The sequence below is a fragment of the Lissotriton vulgaris genome, chromosome 6 (assembly GCF_964263255.1).
Source record: "Lissotriton vulgaris chromosome 6, aLisVul1.2, whole genome shotgun sequence".
NCBI classification, from domain to species: Eukaryota; Metazoa; Chordata; class Amphibia; order Caudata; family Salamandridae; genus Lissotriton; species Lissotriton vulgaris.
In genome coordinates, this window is record NC_141694.1 from 649858498 (window position 1) to 649875634 (window position 17137).

The 17137-nt window shown below is 49.2% G+C and overlaps 1 protein-coding gene across 1 annotated transcript in view; it reads left to right on the forward strand.

The window, feature by feature from the left end:
* The window catches only part of MDN1 (midasin AAA ATPase 1), a 2142100-nt gene that overhangs the window by 1354859 nt on the left and 770104 nt on the right, over positions 1 to 17137 (forward strand). Inside the window, exon 66 of the mRNA XM_086926648.1 lies at positions 4900 to 5135. Coding sequence (XP_086782774.1) covers positions 4900 to 5135 — 236 coding nt within the window. The remainder of the gene's footprint in view (positions 1 to 4899; positions 5136 to 17137) is intronic.

A 17137-nucleotide genomic window follows, 5' to 3' on the forward strand; every position in this document is an offset into this window, starting at 1 on the left:
AACGTTATTTGGCCTTCATGAGCGGCGTGAAGGCCCGTAATGTTGTTAGCACATGAATGTTCTGCCTGCTGCCTCCTATAATATTCCGGTCGGCACTTCCGGAAACCAGGAATCTTAGAGCCTTTGCATTTCAAGGAATCTGATTGGCTGTCCTGCTCCCACCATCCAATGGCTTTAATGATCAGAACTTCTGCTTGAATTCATTAAAGCTAAAAAAGGGCATGAGTGTCAAATAAAAGTAGAAAGGGGTAGTTGTTGCCAGTGCTCGTTGTTGCTGGTACTTCTCTACCCCTGGTCTCAGAAACCACGAAGGCAGCGTCAGGAAAAGAAAGTAAACACACTTCTAAGAATTCTGTTTAATTTCTCTAAACTCCACCCATTGCCCCCTCTAGCCTTTTACTTTAGGAGGAGTCAGTTGTCGAGAGGTCAGGCTGTGATAAGTGGGCAAACGTGTGATGTGACAAGGGTCAAAGTGGGCTTAAAGTCACTTGCGCTAATTTGCTACAGTAAATTTGCATACCCAGGGCTTCTTTCTGTTTCCTGATTTTGGAATGAAATTCTCTAATGAAGGGCTACTCTGGGGTTGTACAGTGCCTAGATGGCCACAGGTTTTATTGTTACCATAGTAATAGGTGTTAATTCATTGTTTCCTTGGCATGGTGTCATTACTGGCCACACCAGAACGTCCGCTACTGTAAAAACACGTCAAACATCCAACACCGAGCAGCAAGCAACTAGGGCGAAAGTGGTCTTTGATTGTTGAACATCTTTGGAAAGTGTTGTTACTTGGCTGATGAACTGTAATTTTGAGTGACCCGCCCTGTTGATCGTGAAGATATTTTGAGTTTTTTTTTTACACAGAATCACTAAACTTACAACTGTACAATGGTTTTCTACTGTCACTGCACTGCACTCCTTTACTTCTTGAAGTCCTGCGCGTTTGCAAGGACCCAGCTGCAGCAAGCTCCGAAGCGCTTGGAAAAAACCTGTTGGCTCTCTACAAAATCTCTACAACAGCAGCACGTCAGGATACATGGTCTCCTGCCTCCACCGCACTTAAACCAGACCAGGTTCCCGGGGAGGAAAAATAGCCCCGGGTGCAAGGTGCGAGCTGCAGCGCCACACAAAAGCTGTATTGTTCAGGCTCGGCTGGACCGACGGAGGGGTTGTTTATGTCAAAAGCCAGTCATTCCTCTACCCCCCGCTTAACGACTGTCTATTTGTGCATTCAGTACTGTACATGCACACTGAGCTTTGTCCATGTAGCGCTGTACAGGCACTCAGCCTATCGATGTAGCGCTGTACATTCACTCTGAGTTCGATCATAGCGCTGTACATGCATTCTGAGCTTTATCGAATTAGCACTGTACATGCACTCTGAGCTTTATCTGTATAGCGCTGGACATGCCCTCTGAGTTATATCATAGCGCAGTAAGGCACTCTGAGCCTATCGATGTAGCGCTGTACATGCACTCTCTGAGCTCCATCGATGTAGCGCTGTACATGCACTCTCTGAGCTCTATCGATGTAGTGCTGTACATGCACTCTCTGAGCTCTATCGATATAGCGCTGTACATGCACTCTCTGAGCTCTATCGATGTAGCGCTGTATATGCACTCTGAGCTTTATCTGTATAGTGCTGTACATGCCCTCTGAGTTTTATCATAGTGCTGTAAGGCACTCTGAGCCTATCGATGTAGCGCTGTACATGCACTCTCTGAGCTCTATCGATGTAGCGCTGTACATGCACTCTCTGAGCTCTATCGATGTAGCGCTGCACATGCACTCTAAGCCTTATCTGTATAGCCCTCTCACGCTCACCCCCTCACACCCACACACACTCACACACACACACCCTCACCCTAACACCCCCTCACCCTCTTACACCCTCACCATCTCACACCCTCGCTCCCCTCACACCCTCACAACCCTCTCACCCTCACTCCGCCTCACACCCTCACCCTCGCGCCCTCTCACCATCACCCCCCTCACCCTCACACACCCTTACCCTCATCCCCTCACACACCCTCAGTCACCCTCACACCCTCACCCTCACACCCCCTAACCCACACCCTCACCCCCTCACACACCCTCACCCTCACACACCGTCACACACCCTCACCCTCACACACCGTCACACACCCTCACCCTCACACCCCCTCACTCACCCTCACACACCCTCACACACCCTCACCCTCACACACCGTCACACACCCTCACCCCCCTCACTCACCTTACTCACCCTCACATACCCTCACCCCCCTCACCCTCACACCACTCAGTGCTGCAACACATATTGTGTTACAATAGGTGTCACATTTGCGAAACATAAAACTATTGGCATTGTAAATAACAAAGCTATTACTTTCGCTACTTTCAAAACAAGCACATAAATAAAAAATGTGTCCTTTACAATACCAATAGCTCAAAATTTCCTAATGCGAAACCTATTGCATTGCTGTGCTGCTCTCCCCCGCTGCACTCTCCTGCTCTCTAGAGATGTGGCCTAACTACCAGAGCTGCCATCTAAGTAACGTAAATACAAAACATGTTGCATTCCAAATGCTATAGGTGTCACATTCGCGAAAGTTATTACTATTGGTGTTGTAAATGACAAAGCTATCAATTTAGCTATTTTAAAAACCAACAAATAAATGAAATATTTGTCATTTACAAGACCAATAGCTCCAACTTTTCTAATGCGAGACCTATTGCATTTCCAATGCTTGTTTCCTTTGTTTAAGTGCGTGCGCGTATGATTTCCTTAGTTTCACTATCTCTTCTCTGTTTCGTTCTTTTTTTGCTAGGGCTTTCTTTAAGTTAGAATAGGCTTTTGTACACTGGGTATTAAACCATCCTTTTCTTTGTGTGTTGTTTTGTTTTCTGGGTTTGGTCAGTTCATTTCCTATAGTTTTCACTATTGTGTCATAATCGTTCAAAATTTCAGCAGCAGTGGCAGTAGGATTTAAGCAGTTATCGATGAGGGTCCTGCATTTTTCAACTATTCTTTTGCTGGTCAGTCAGCACCCGGTACAGTGGCACCGGTCGCACCGCCTTAGAGCTGGCCTTCCTGACTAGTCAAGCCCACACTAGTGGATTGGTATTAATTAATTAATCCAACACTGCCTTTAGTCTGGGCTCATTAATCTGAGATGTTTGGTACCAAATATCTTGGAATCCGATGAAGCCATTGTAGAGCCGTAGAACTCGTAGCGACAAGCTTCCAGCCTGTGTACTCAGTATGGCTTTACTGTGCACTAAGAATGGACTAAGACATTATAGGGGCATATCTGCACATGGAGGCATGCCCTCGCATGATGTGTAGTGCACCAGGCCTTGGTGACTTTCCTATGCCTCTTGCAGTGCTGGTGGGCCTGACACACTGTGTGCCAGGTCGACTCTTCACTTTTTTCTGCACCAAAACTTGCAGGCGGCAGTGTGCATGTGTTTGGTGAAGGTCTCTTAGGGTGGCACAATGCATGCGAAAGGCCTTCGATACCCTCTCTGGTCACAGTGCCCTTGGTACCACTGGTACCTTTTACGAGGGACTTGTATGTGAGCCAATTGTGGAACCGAAAGTACGTTTTTGGGAAATAACACAGGCACTTGGAACCTGGTTAGCAGGGACCCACTGAACATTCAGTCAAAGATTCATCAGTCTGGCAACACGTCAGGGGTGGGGGGGGGGGGGGGGGGGGTAGTTTAACTATGCCAAACCAAAAGGGGTACTTTCCTAGGAGACTTGGTTAAAACCTGCAGATGCCAAGTGTTTTTGGAGCATCTACAGGGTAGTTGCTAGATTTTCTATAACATTGACATATTGCAAATGTTATTTCAAGGAGATATGCTCAGGTGAATGGTGAGGATTTTGTGACTTGCCTTCAGTTTCTAAACTGAATAATAAAACTGAGGTCAGTGGATAGGGTGGCCATCGATTAAATAGAATGTAGCTACTTTGCTTAGATAAATCAGCCCTTCTGCATCAGTGGTATCCAACTCTTGAGGTAACACTGGAGAACTCAGCAAGTTGAATCCCCAGCTGTTTAGTTTTCCACAAAAATAGTAAAACCTGCCTCAAGCAAAATCCCACCATAAACTGGGATAAAGATAATGTACGAGTCTTTTTTTTTTAGGATTTAAAGGATCTCCATGTCTAATTCATTGTGCTACTGAGCCAAACATTATAGTCTGGTTCAGAAATGCCAGCTACAGTAGCTATTCTCCTTTGACAGACGCACTGTGGAGACAAAGGGGATGGGAGGCAGAGTGATTGGGGGAACACTCTGCCCCCCTACCTAGCCACAGCTGGGCCCCAATCCTTTGCCAGTTCCTACTCAAAGCTGTACATTGTTAAGGGACCATCCTCAACTTTAAACTGTATTCAAAGTTCTTTCAATCCTCTTGCCAGGAAAATGAATACCCATTGAAGGATCCTAATCTGGGCATGCCATGTGTATCAGTGTCTTCAGTTCTTGCTAATTTAGAAAGCATTGAGGTTGCCATCACTTAAGCAAAAGCAGTGTATTACAGATGTCCAGGATTATATGCCAACAATGCTGTTTATTTTCGGAACCACTGTTTAATTAAGGATATAGCCACTAAATGTAACAATAATGGCGAGTCTATAGCTTATACAACAGTAAGACTGTTATTATTAAGTATAATTTCCTTACTGTATGTTTATCATAAACATAATGTCTCACAGCACCTTAATGAATTCCTTCTTAATTTTAGTATAGTAAATGTCAAGCAGGATACAGTAGACCTAGTCTAATATATCCTGCTTGAAAAATTCACAATCACAGTTTCTTAACCTTGTTAGAGAATGCACCTTGGAGTATGTTATCTGTATCGAGACCATTCTTCACTTTTGTTCTTATTTTTGTTTGTTGTTTGTAGGTGCTGATTTGAATGATCAACTGCTTGGCAGCCTGCTCTTGGCTAGCAAACTCCTTCGGAACACTGTATCAGTAGATCTGTCCTCGGATATTGTTGTACAACATGAAAGCTCATATGACTTCTATCAGCACCCCAATCTTGAGCAGGTCCGACAGTGCCAACCTGTGCTTAATGAGTTCACCAAAGAAGTGAAACAGTTGTTGGAGAAATGGTGTGAGCACCCTGCACTCACACAAGTAAGTTAATGGGTACAATAAAATACATTTTATGGTTTAAATTTCTTTAAGTTTGCAACACACAAACATAACCACGTATGTTTAGCTATCCTCAAACAGTGCTGTGGCACATACGCCTGGACAAAGCGAATCAAAGGCGCAAACTCTAACAGTGGGCGCATTTCGGGCTAATGTCACATACATGGGTTAACAGTTAAGAAAAGGAAAAAAGACACCCCCTAGGGTCCCGGTGTCCCCCTACCCATATGACCCCACCCCTCCCCTGTGCTCCACGTCCACTACCTAAGCTATGCTAAACCCCTAGTGACCTCCCTCAGCAGTCAGCCCGTCGTGAATCTAATGCGCAGCAGCCAGAGATATCAGGGGCATGTGACCTCTTGGAATTCGGTAGCTAAGAGCGACAGAAAGGGTTGCCACAATTCATCATATTTATATACCTCCCCCGCCATGGTACGTTTCAGTTTCTCCATGCCAAGTACAAGCCACAGACGGTGCAGCCAGCCTGTAAAGGTTGGGGTGTTGGGAGTGCGCTAGTGTGTTAGTATGTTTTGTGTTGCTGACCCCAGTGCAATGGCCATCTGTCTGTCTCTTCGAGATCGTAGTGGGTAAGTCAAGGGATTGTGGAGAGCCAGCAGAACATATGCTGGATAGCGTGGGATCTCAGTCTCAAAGTGCTTGTCCACCTCATCTAACACCTGGGTCCAGTAAGTTTGAACATGTTCACACTCCCATAACAAATTTACTAAATTGTCCACCTGGCCACAGCCACGCCAACATGTCGCCTCCCGGGTGCGGTCCATTGCATGTAAACGCTCCGGAGTATAATACCAGTATGTTATGATCTTCGTGAGCATTTCCGTAAGCCCCATGTGATATGCAGGCCCTGTAGTATATTCCGTCCCACTCTTTGTGGCTGAGTGTCCTGCCCAGTTCTCTCTCCCCCGCTCTCTGCTGGAATTGTACGTGTGTGTGCTTGACCTGTAGCATCTTGTAGAGATCAGAGATTAGCTTTTTATCTGACGTGCGAGTGATGAGCCATCTTTCGTAAGGGGAAAGGTGCCTGTCTGCCTCAGAGCGGACCTGTAATTGAATTGCCCAATGTCTTAATTGTAGATATCTAAGCCTATCCATCTCCGGGAGCCCATATTCCTGCCTAAATTGGGAGAACAGGATGACCCCCTCAGCGCCATACATGTGATACAGAAAACGTCATCCAGCGGGGCTCCATCCTGCAAAAGCAACCGTGTCCATACCAGGAGTAAAATCATGGTTGTCGATCAATGGGGTAAGCGGAGAGGGGAAGGTCCCATCCCACACCTCAAGGGGAACCAGTGTAATGTACGAGGCGTACAAATTAGGGGGCCTATTGGGGCCTGCGCAGGAAACTAGTTTCTTGTAAGGGTCGTTTCCACCACCGCCTGGCCCTGAAACAACCAGTGTTTCTCCGATTCCCATCTTCTCCACTCAGCCAAGTGCCGCAGTTCAGCTGCTTGAAAGTAGAGCCGGAGATCAGGGACTCCAAGACCTCCCTCCTCAGTAGCAAGCGTCACCAGTGTACGTCTTCTTCGTGGTGTCCGACCACTCCAGATGAACTGAGATTAGGTCAGATTGTGTCTGCCGTATCCAACCTGCAGGTGGTCGGAGAGGACTGTTGCGTAAGAGATAGAGGATCTGTGGTAGAATGGTCCTTTTGACCGCAGCAATTTTGCCTAGCCATGATAGGGGGCAATGCTTCCATTGGCCGAGTTCTCGGCGGATCTTCCCACGCAGTAGTGCATAATTAGTAGTAACCACTGCAGGGAGGGAGGAAACCAGCTGAATCCCTAGATATGGAATTGTATCCGCCACCCATTGGATGGGAAGCAGGTTTTGCAAATATTCCCGGGTGGGTCATGACAGAGACAGGTCCAGGGCCATCGATTTATCCGTATTTACCTTAAATCCTGCGTCCCGAGGAAAGGCATCCAAATCCGCTAAGCATGCCGGCAATGCGCTCCTCGGGTTAGCAAGTGATATTAACATGTCGTCCGCATATAAGCTAATCGTATGGACATAGCAGCCGTATTTGATCCCGGTAATCGCTGGGTTCTGCCGCATTCTCTGAGCTAGAGGGTCCATTTAGAGGGCAAAGAGAAGGGGCGTCAATGGACACCCCTGTCTCATGCCTCTTTCAATAGGGAATCGGGAGGAGGTGTGTCCATTCACTCGGACCGTAGCTGTGGGAAACTTATAGCAATTGAGGACATATGTGCGAAATCTTTCCCCCATTCCCACTCGTTCTAAAACCAGTTCCAGGTAAGGGCAGTGAACACGATCGAATGCCTTCTCGGCATCGATTGCTAGCATTATGTATTCCCCGGCACCCATGTAGCCTTCTCGATGAGATGTAGAATCAGTTTGGTATTATCCGATGTTTGGCGTTCAGGAATTAATCCCGCTTGGTCCGGGTCAATGAGACCGGGCATATGGGGGGCAAGACGAGTGGTTAGAATCCCTGTATACAATTTAAGATCTATGTTAAGGAGTGATATTGGGCGATATGCTCCTTATTTAGATTTATCCTTCCCGGGTTTTGGGATTACCGCTATGGAGGCCCCTAAGAGATCACTCGGGATCGCTCCTGGGTCGGCAAAGGAACTAAACAGCTGGGTGAGGAGCGGGGCGAGCAAGGTACAAAACGTCTTGTAAAAGATAGCTGAGAAGCCATCCGGCCCGGGGGCTTGCGCAAGCTTGAGACGAGATATAGCTGCGATGACCTCCTCTGTTTACATGTTTCTGTCGAGGTGGTCAGCCTGGGCTTTGGTCAGAGTTGGCAGAGTAACAGAATCCAGGAAGGCAGCTCCATCTGAGCTTTCTAACAGGGCACCAGTGTAAAGGGTGGCATAGAAATCGCAAAATGCTTCAGCTATGGAATCATCTTCCGACACGCATTTACCATCTGCCCGATTGATCTCCCTGACCCCCTGCCTTTGGCGGGCCTTCCTCAACCTGTGGGCGAGGAGGCGTCCGCACCTGTCCCCCCCCCCTCTGGCATAGTAGGCGTGCCACTATCGCAGCACTGTGAATTCCGCCCTATCTTGGTTAAGCGCTGCTAATTGGTGGTGCATGGCTTTAATCTGTTGCCACTCCCGCGTGGTTCCTGTCCTCTGGTGCATCTGTTCTAGCTCCCGGGTTTGTTGCGTGAGATCTTCCCTTTTGCGCCTGCGCTCCACATTGTCTGCAGCCAAGATGGCGATTAACTCCCCCCTAACGACTGCCTTTCAGCGCCGCCCATTGCGTTGCGAGGGTTGTGTCCGAGTTGGCATTATGTGAGAGGTAATCGACGATGGACCGCTGTAGGCGTTTGACTATTTCCTCACGGTGCAGGAGAGTGTCCCTAAGGTGCCATACCCGGGCGGGCCGTGATATGGGTGGGAGGTTGAGAGTGGCGAGTACTGGAGCGTGATCCGAAAGCGAGGCAACTCCTATGTCAACAGTAGTCATGAGTGCACGCACTGGTGCAGATACTAAGAAATGGTCCAGTCTCGCATAAGTCTTGTGTGCATTGGAGTAATAGGAGTACTCCCAATCAAGAGGGTGAAAGCTATGCCGTAGGTCGCATAACCCCAGTTCCTTCAGTCGCCAAGTCCCTCTGCAGAGAGTGAACCTGTCTGATGAGTGCGATAGCTGGATCTGTCCTTAATGTTATAAAAAACTTGGTTTAGGTCGCCCCCTAGAATGACATTGTTGTCAGTCGTGGCTGCGGCTTCCGTGAGAGCGGAGTGTAAGAACCGTTCCTGGCCCTCATTAGGGGAGTACAGGGAGCCGATAGTCCGGAGTCTTCCCTTAATCTCGGCTTCCTTATGTAGGACCTCTCCCTTAAACCTCTAAGCCACTAAGTTCACCACCCCAGCTGTTTTAGTAGGACCTGAGAAAAAGAATTGAGTGGAAAATTTCCGGGCCCGAAGACGGTGGCAGTCTCTTGCTAGGAGGTGGGTTTCTTGTAGTAGACGGAGATCGGCTTGGGTGTTTTGTAGGCATGACAGGACTGCTCTGCGTTTCACTGGGTTATTAGGACCCCGCACATTGAGGGTTAACTTCTTAAGCGTTGTGGCAGGCATTACTGGTATCTAATCGTGTGTGTAGATAAGGTTCCATACATGGTCCCGCCAGAGTGCGGGGTGGTCAGACGACTGAGGGCCTCGTGGGCGTGTGGAGCTGCGGTAACTCTAAAAGGAAAGTGGATGTGGAACACCGGTTCTCCCCGTAAAATCCCCAATAAAATCCAAAATGAAGAACAATCTGAAGAAAATATTAGTAACACATAGTCCATCAACCATCGGTGATTGGGAAGAATGCAATGGGGTAAGTCTACCAACAGTGAAAGAGCCCCCCTCCCGCCAATGACCTGGGCATTAATAAAGCAGCCAGTCGGCTAAAAATAGCGTGTAAAGTCAGCCAGGTTTGGAGTTGGATAGTTCCGCGGAGACAGCCTCCAGAGCCAAGTTCTGGCCTTTTGTACTTTCCGCAGCAGGGGGCTTCCTGGGGCTTCCTGGGACGGCGCCTGCCCCCCTGCTGTCGCCAACTGGGTCTGGAGTCATCAACCTCTTCTTTAGGGCTCTCGTCCCCACTCTCTTCCTTCGGGGTTTCCATACCCAGCAGCCTGCAAGCCTCCGACAATGTTCGTACTTGGTACAGTGTTATCCATGGGGAACACCAATCTGAATGGATGGCCCCAGCTGTAAGGTATATTGCGCTGCTGGAGGTGCATAGTGACAGGCTTGAAGGTTCTTCTTCTTTTTTGCAAGGTGAGGGCGGATAAGTCCTGATACAGCACCAGTGTTTGGTTGCGAAACTTCAGGGGATGCATTTGATGCGCTTTTTGGAGGATAGCTTCTCTGGTGCAATAGTCTTGGACACAGACTAATATGTACGACTGTGGAGCCAATGGTGCCCGCTGAGGACCCACACTGTGTGCACGGTCCAAGCGCAGTTCCGTCTCCAGGAGTCTACCCAGAATGCGATTGAAGAGTTCCTTCTAGTAGGTGAAAAAGTCTTTCGAGTCGCCGTCCACCTTCACTCCCCTGATCCGGATATTATGGCGATGGGAGCGGTTTTCCAGGTGCTCAAGGTGGGTTTGGAGGTCGACTTGTTGATCATGTATCCTGAGGATCTCCTGCAGAAGTGCTGCTATCTCCGTGTCTCTTCCGTCGCTCTTGCCTTCCAGATCAGCGACCCTTTCTCCAATGCCGTCCACGTCTCGCCGGACCTCCCTGATCTCCGATGTGCACTCCTGCTTGAGAATGTGGATGTTGTCCCTCAGTGCAACAAACATAGACTTGAGGAATGCCTTGGTGATTGGTTCTGCGCCCTTGTCCCGCTCTGATGTCTGGCCAGAGGCACCCGCCGCCATGTAGGAAGCTATTTGTCCAGCTTGTTCTTTGGCAAACAAGTCTTTAAGGGTCTTGTCCTTGCGTCCCCTGGAGGAGGACATAGCTCGCCCTGATTTGACCCAAGGTGGCTGTGGAAGGGCCTCTGTGCCACCGCGTCTGACTCCCCCCTCAGTGTCTAGTGTCTACCAGTGTCCCAACCAGAGGGCTGCAATGGGTTGCACAGTCCACACTTCTGCCTGCAGCTCCCGGGGGTAGCCACGCTGCCAGGGTCTGTGTCAGGTCCTATGGGCCGATGCTGACCCACCTTCCTCCTTGGCTATCCTCTACGCCGCTCCTCCCCACCTCCAGTACGCACCCCCACTGCCGCACTTGCCTGTCCCGGTCTGGTGCCGCAGCCACTAGTCTGCCCCCAGTTATCTCTGCCTCTCAAGGGTGCCAACAAGCCATTGAGATCCTCCTCCCTCAGCCGGCTCGTCTATGCGTGTTTGTGTGGGCCCTCCCCAGCAGCTATGTGTAATTGCTGGCTCTCAGTGCCCTGGTGGTTCGGGGTGCCAGGCCTCTTGCGGGGGTCGGCCGGCTGCGAGGCCCGATCCCTCCCACAGTCTACCGCAGCCGGCTGCCTCTCCCCTGCCTCTTGTGCTGCAGGCCGGGTCTCCCTTACACTGTAACAGTCAAGCCGGACTCACCCCTGGGCAATGTGCCAAATTATAGGCCCGGGCGCGCAGCAGGCCGCAGCTGCATTCAGTGAGGCGCCACGACTGTGTGGTAGTTATTAGCCCGCAGTTGTTGCCAGCCGGAGCTCTCTCTCCCCCGCTAGTCACAGCGCCCGGGGGAACCACCAAGCCGCCCCTGTCACACCCGGCAGTTCCTTCCTTGCCGGGCCTCTCAGTGTGCTCCTGGTGTCCTTCACCTCCCTCTAGGACCAGGCCTCCACTTACCTGGCCCGACGCGGCCTGCTTCCGTATTTGATGAAATGGCGGTCATCCCGCTGCGGGCCACAATGTCTGCTGGGCCCCTCTCTCCTGCGTCCTTTCATTCCCCAGCACTCCCGCGTGCAGTGCCTACTACCGCCGGGCTGGGTACAAGCCCAGGCCCCAGGAGACGCTGCCCGCGGTGCTTCAGTCAGGCCACCCGGCTCTCGTCCTACCTAACGAAATGGGGACGAGCTAGTCGGGTGCGCCCCCGTACCGGAACGGGAGGGCCTCGAGATCCCTGCTGGGCCCTCGACTGTATCTGCACGAGCTGCAGCCACTGGTCCCGTTCTCAAAATGACAGGCAAGATGTGTGTTGCTGGCTCCCCATCGGGCATTTCAATACTCCTCCGGAGTCCGTTGCTCTGTGCCACCCGGGCGGCAGTTCTTAGTGCCGACTGCTGCTCTATCCCTGCCGCTGGTTCCGACCCCCGGCCGCGTGTTGTCCTTCCAGCCGTTACCAGGACCCCATGTCCTCGTTCAGAGAATGCTCACACCAGGTCTCCCCACTGTCTAGGTCCAGCGTTGCAGCAGCACCGGAACCCCACCAGCCTCAGTGTTGGGCCGACAGCAGCTGAAAACTTCCCAAAAGCCGGTGCTATTACAGGCCGTCGGCGGGAGCCTCGGAGCAGCACATCTGCTCACGCCGCCATCTTGGCCAACTGGCAATAAAATACATTTTAAGCAGATTATTTTATCTTCCTCACTCTTCATTTCTTAATGATTCATCTACACGTACATGATGTTCATGCTATTTTGTGTTTTTCACTGTTTCTTTTTATTGTAATTTTTTGTCAAGTTAACTATGACACATTTTGAGGTGTGACTGCAGCACATTGCATTAGAAAGTCTGTTGCATTGGGTATGAGTATTTTTCTATATGACTCAAAAACTTGTGTTAAACTCTGTGGATGGGACTCCAGCATGTTGCTTGAAATTGTAGGTCATGCTGTCTGTTGTGGTTATATGAAAATACCTTTATGAAGAAGTACCAGACACTTAATTTAAAACCAATTTGCTTTCCATAGAAGTTCGAGCAGCCTGACTTCTCCATACAAAATACATCTGTATTGTGAAGGTGTTTTTTACCCCTCATCTCACTAACCTTGGTCGGTAATATATCCCAGGCTAAATAATTGCTTTGTTTTTTAAATAAGTCAAGTTTAGAAGATTTGAATTACATGCTCCTTGCCTAAAACCATCACTTCTTAACTCACAAATTTAAAATGCTTCTATAGTTTTTCATCTATTGTCCCACCCAACCCCATTGTTATTACCCTGTCGAATTGCATTTGTATTATATGGCTTGGCCAATTAATCTCTCCTATAGAGTACATCCTTTTTTCCCTATTATACAATTTAGTCTTTTTTTAGTTATCAAATTACTCCATATTGAAGGTAGTGATCATTGGCCGATCTAGACTAGACAGTTTTTTTGATGAAAGGGAAATCATTGTTTGCCCTAGAATCGCAATAAAATAGTTTCCATCCTTCTGCAACAACTGATGAATTATCAAATTTCCTATTTTTCCAAGAAGAAATTAATTTAAATAGTAATAAATTTACTTAGTACAGTTCTTTTAATGATAATGCTGTTGCCTGCTTTGAGACCTCAATAATGCCTCAAATAAAAAGAGATACTTAAACTTTACGCACAACCAGGTTTAAATGGTTTGATAAATATTGTCATCAAATAGATATTAAATTCCAATTATATCAAAGATTGTTTGGACAAGGATGCACCAGGAGACCTAATCATTCTATAAAAACAGTACAGTAGGTTAATGAAAAATAATTTTAACAAATATTGTTTTGTCACAAATTGCATATGATAACTGCGATTGTTAAGAAAGGGAATCAAAGTGCAGTTTGGAAATCAGTAAATTGCATCTATAATACAAATCTTTACCCTGTATGATCATGGAAGATACTGGAGGGCAATCTGAACACTTTCTATGTATTTCACAATAAGAGTCTCCCAGCTAGAGCAAGTAACCAATACCAACACTATCAACTCCTTTTTTTTTTTAATGAAGAAAATTAAACAAATAATACTAACACTAAAATCTGAAAGAAACCGGTTAGTGTTAGATTCCTTACCTTGGAATATCCCCAGGCGTCAGACTGGATCCGGAACGTTTTGTGTAGCAGTACCGCTGCGCGTCAGTAGGCGTCGTCTGCGGCTCCGCCTCAGTCGTCGGCGACATTATCGCTGGGATGACGTCGTCAGAGCACTTAGACACCAACGTCGTGCGCTGTCGTCAGTTCTTCTTTTTTCCACGCCAGCAAGCGCAGATCCGGGAAGAGCAGTACTCTTAGTCATTTTTTGACTAACTTTTTGTTCTGTTTTGGATCACTTCTCTAGTCGATCCTCGACTCGCGGTGTCAGTAGGGATTCCCGCGTTCAAACCCTGCGACGATTGTCACCGATTGATGTCGGTGAGAGACCCCCACCGTCGGTGCCTTTACTTTCTCGCGGCCGATCATGGTGACAAGTCGTGCCCCGACTGCCGGGCCTTTACTTCGAAGGCTATGCGGTAGCAGTCCCGTAAGCGTTTCGAGCTCTGGCAGTCAGCCCCGCGCCGCTCGAGGACCCGGTCCAGGAGGAGGTCAAGGGACCAGTCGCAGTGCCGCAGTCATCGCCGCTCGACGAGTCAACACCACTTGTCGGGCTGCAAGTCCTCAGGTAAGTCGAAGCTCTCCAAAAAGAAGTCGAAGAAGCGCCATCGCTCTTCTGACTCCCCCCGACGCTCGCGCGACGCGGCCGGTGGTTCGGGCAACACTGCCCAAGCGGCTCCACCGGAGCCGCAAGCTCTGCGTCCAGCTCCATACCCGCGGATCCCGGGACTGCGCGCGACGCGGGAGGAGATTAATGCTTTCCTCACGGCCATGAGGTCGCGCTTCCCTCCGTCGGAACCCGCCGATGAGCCTTCGGGCCCCGCGGGTCCGTCTGGGAGCCCTAGCGGGCCGGCGGCTCCGGCCCCGGCACAGTCGGGTGCTTCGGCCCCGGCGCCATCGACGACTCCGGTCCCAACGCTCCTCAGGAACCAGGCCTGGATCCGTGACGACGCCAGTCGACCTTACGACCCCTCCGCTGGCGCCATCACCTTGGGTGTCGCCCCGACGCCGTCCCCGGTTCCAGCCCCGGTCCGGATCCTGCGGTGCCAGTTGAGCCAGGAGACGCTTTACGTCACGAGTGTAGCTGCAGTCTGTTGTACGCCTTTCCGCCTATACCACTTCTGCCCAGAGTGCTGAAGAAGATCCGGCGCGACCGGTCCCATGTCATTCTTGCAGCTCCGGACTGAGCACGAAGATACTGGTGTCCCGGGCTACTCAGCATGTCAGTTGATCCTCCGATTTGTCTGCCTCTTCAGGAGGACCTTCTGTCGCAGCAGCAGGGGAGGGTCCTTCATTCAAACCAGACCCATCTCCACCTACATGCGTGGAGATTGAGTGGTGACATTTGAGGCCATTTGACTTGCCTCCTGAAGTCTGTGATGTGATTCTGGCAGCCAGGCGTCCCTCCACAAAATCGGTAAACCCCTGCAGGTGGAACACATTTGTGGCATGGAGCACAGCAAAGGCTGTGTATCCACTCTCTGCCCCCCTATCAGAGGTTCTCCTCTTTCTTCTTTCTCTTGCCCAGCAAGGCTCTGCTCTGGGCACTATCAAAGGCTATCTCTCTGCCATTTCAGCTTTTTTGAGGCTTTCTGATCAACCTTCTCTTTTCAAGACCCCTGTTGTAAATAGATTCTTGAAAGGCATCACACAAATGTTTCCTCCTGTTCCCTTTGTGATGCCTCAGTGGCACTTGAACCTTGTTCTAACCTATTTGATGTGTGCTTCTTTCGAGCCACTTCACAATTGTACTCTTCGTCTTCTGACTCTTAAGACTTTATTCCTGGTTGCCATCACCTCTGCCAGGAGAGTGAGTGAGCTTCAGGCGCTATCTTCTAAACCTCCTTTCCTCTCTGTCCATCCGGACAAAGTTGTCTTGAGAACTCTGCCTTCTTTCCTGCCCAAGGTGGTTACAGCCGTTCACATCGGGCAGTCCATCACCTTGCCCACCTTCTTTCAGCATCCTTCGAAAGAGGAAGAGGGGCTCCACCGTCTGGACCAAAACATGCCCTTTCCTTTAATCTAGATCACACACGCCAGTTCCGGATGGACGACCAGCTCTTTGTTGGTTACGAGGGCACTAAGAAGGGACGGGCGGTGCACAAACGGACCATCTCTCGGTGGGTCGTTTTGTGCATCAAGGTCTGTTTCTCTTTGGCTAAGAAGGAGTCTCCTGTGTGGCTACGTGCCCATTCCACTCTGTCCACGGCAGCTACAACTGTCCTCGGTCGGGGAGTCCCCTTGTAGGACATCTGTCAGGGGGCTATGTGGGCCTCGCTCCACACGTTTGCTAAGCACTACTGCCTAAACAGCCAAGTCCGGAGAGATGGCTTTTTCTGCTGTTCCGTTCTCCAGGACTTTCTGGTGTGATATTGGTTCGCAGGCCCTCCACCTGGTTTGGTATTGCTGGGGTATCTATTCTAAGGTAAGGAATCTAACACTAACCTGTTTCTTTCAGATGCACAAGTTACTTACCTTCGGTAACAATATATCTGTAAGAAACAGTAGTTAGTGTTAGATTCCTTACCGCCCCACCAAACCTCCCCGTTCTGCGAGCCGATATCTAGGGTTAAGGTATCTCCCTTTGCGGGCCCTAGTTTTCATGGCACCAGTGTCGGTCTCTGGCATAGCTCTGCATTCCTGACGCGGAAAGCTATGTACAAGAACTGACTTAAGCGAGCGAGGGCGGTGTGTAAGTGCTATGACGACGTCATCCTGGCGTTCCCGTCATTTTTCACAGGTTTTTCTGCTTCCAGGGAGGATATCGCCTTTGCTTTGCAGGGTTGCTCCATTCGAAGCGGTGCTCTTCTCTTTTCCTTCCATGACTTTCAGTGACACAGTGCCTGGCACTCTCCCTAATGGTGCTGTTCCTCACCATTTGCTTCTCCCCATTCTGTTTCACTGCTTTTTTCGCACACTGTTCCCATACTTTCACAGTTTTGTTTGTGATGGCTCTCCGTTGTGGCGCAGAAAAGTTCTCCGAAGAAAACTGATGTCAGCGCGCCGGGGTGGGACTTATGTGACCTCACTGACCTCAAGTATGCGGACAACGTCAGGGCGGAGTCACGTGGTGCCGTCCCCCGGCTTGCAGAGATGCTGTGGCAAAAAAAAATTCTGTATCCAGTATCACGCCTGGGGATAATTCTACGTTAAGGAATCTGCAGCTAGAATTGTCTCTACCAGATACATCGTTACAAAAGGTAAGTAACTTGTAATTCACTTCTTGTCACTCCTTGCGATTTACTCTCCGATTACCATCTGTATATATTATTGCTTTATAATACAATGTTTTTATTCTGATGTTTTTTATTATAATTTATGAACACTACAGCCTTGAAAAAGTTGTCTTTGACTAAACATGTCAGCTGTTACTTGTGCACGAATTGTGCAAAACTATACTTCTTTATAAACTCCAGCTTTTGACCTATTCAAATACGTGTTTTTGGCCTGCCTTTGTTTCAAGTCTTAGCCTGTTATTTTTGATCAACTTTTTGTTACCCGTGCACATGAATTGGTTATATTTTGGTATTTAAAGCATTCA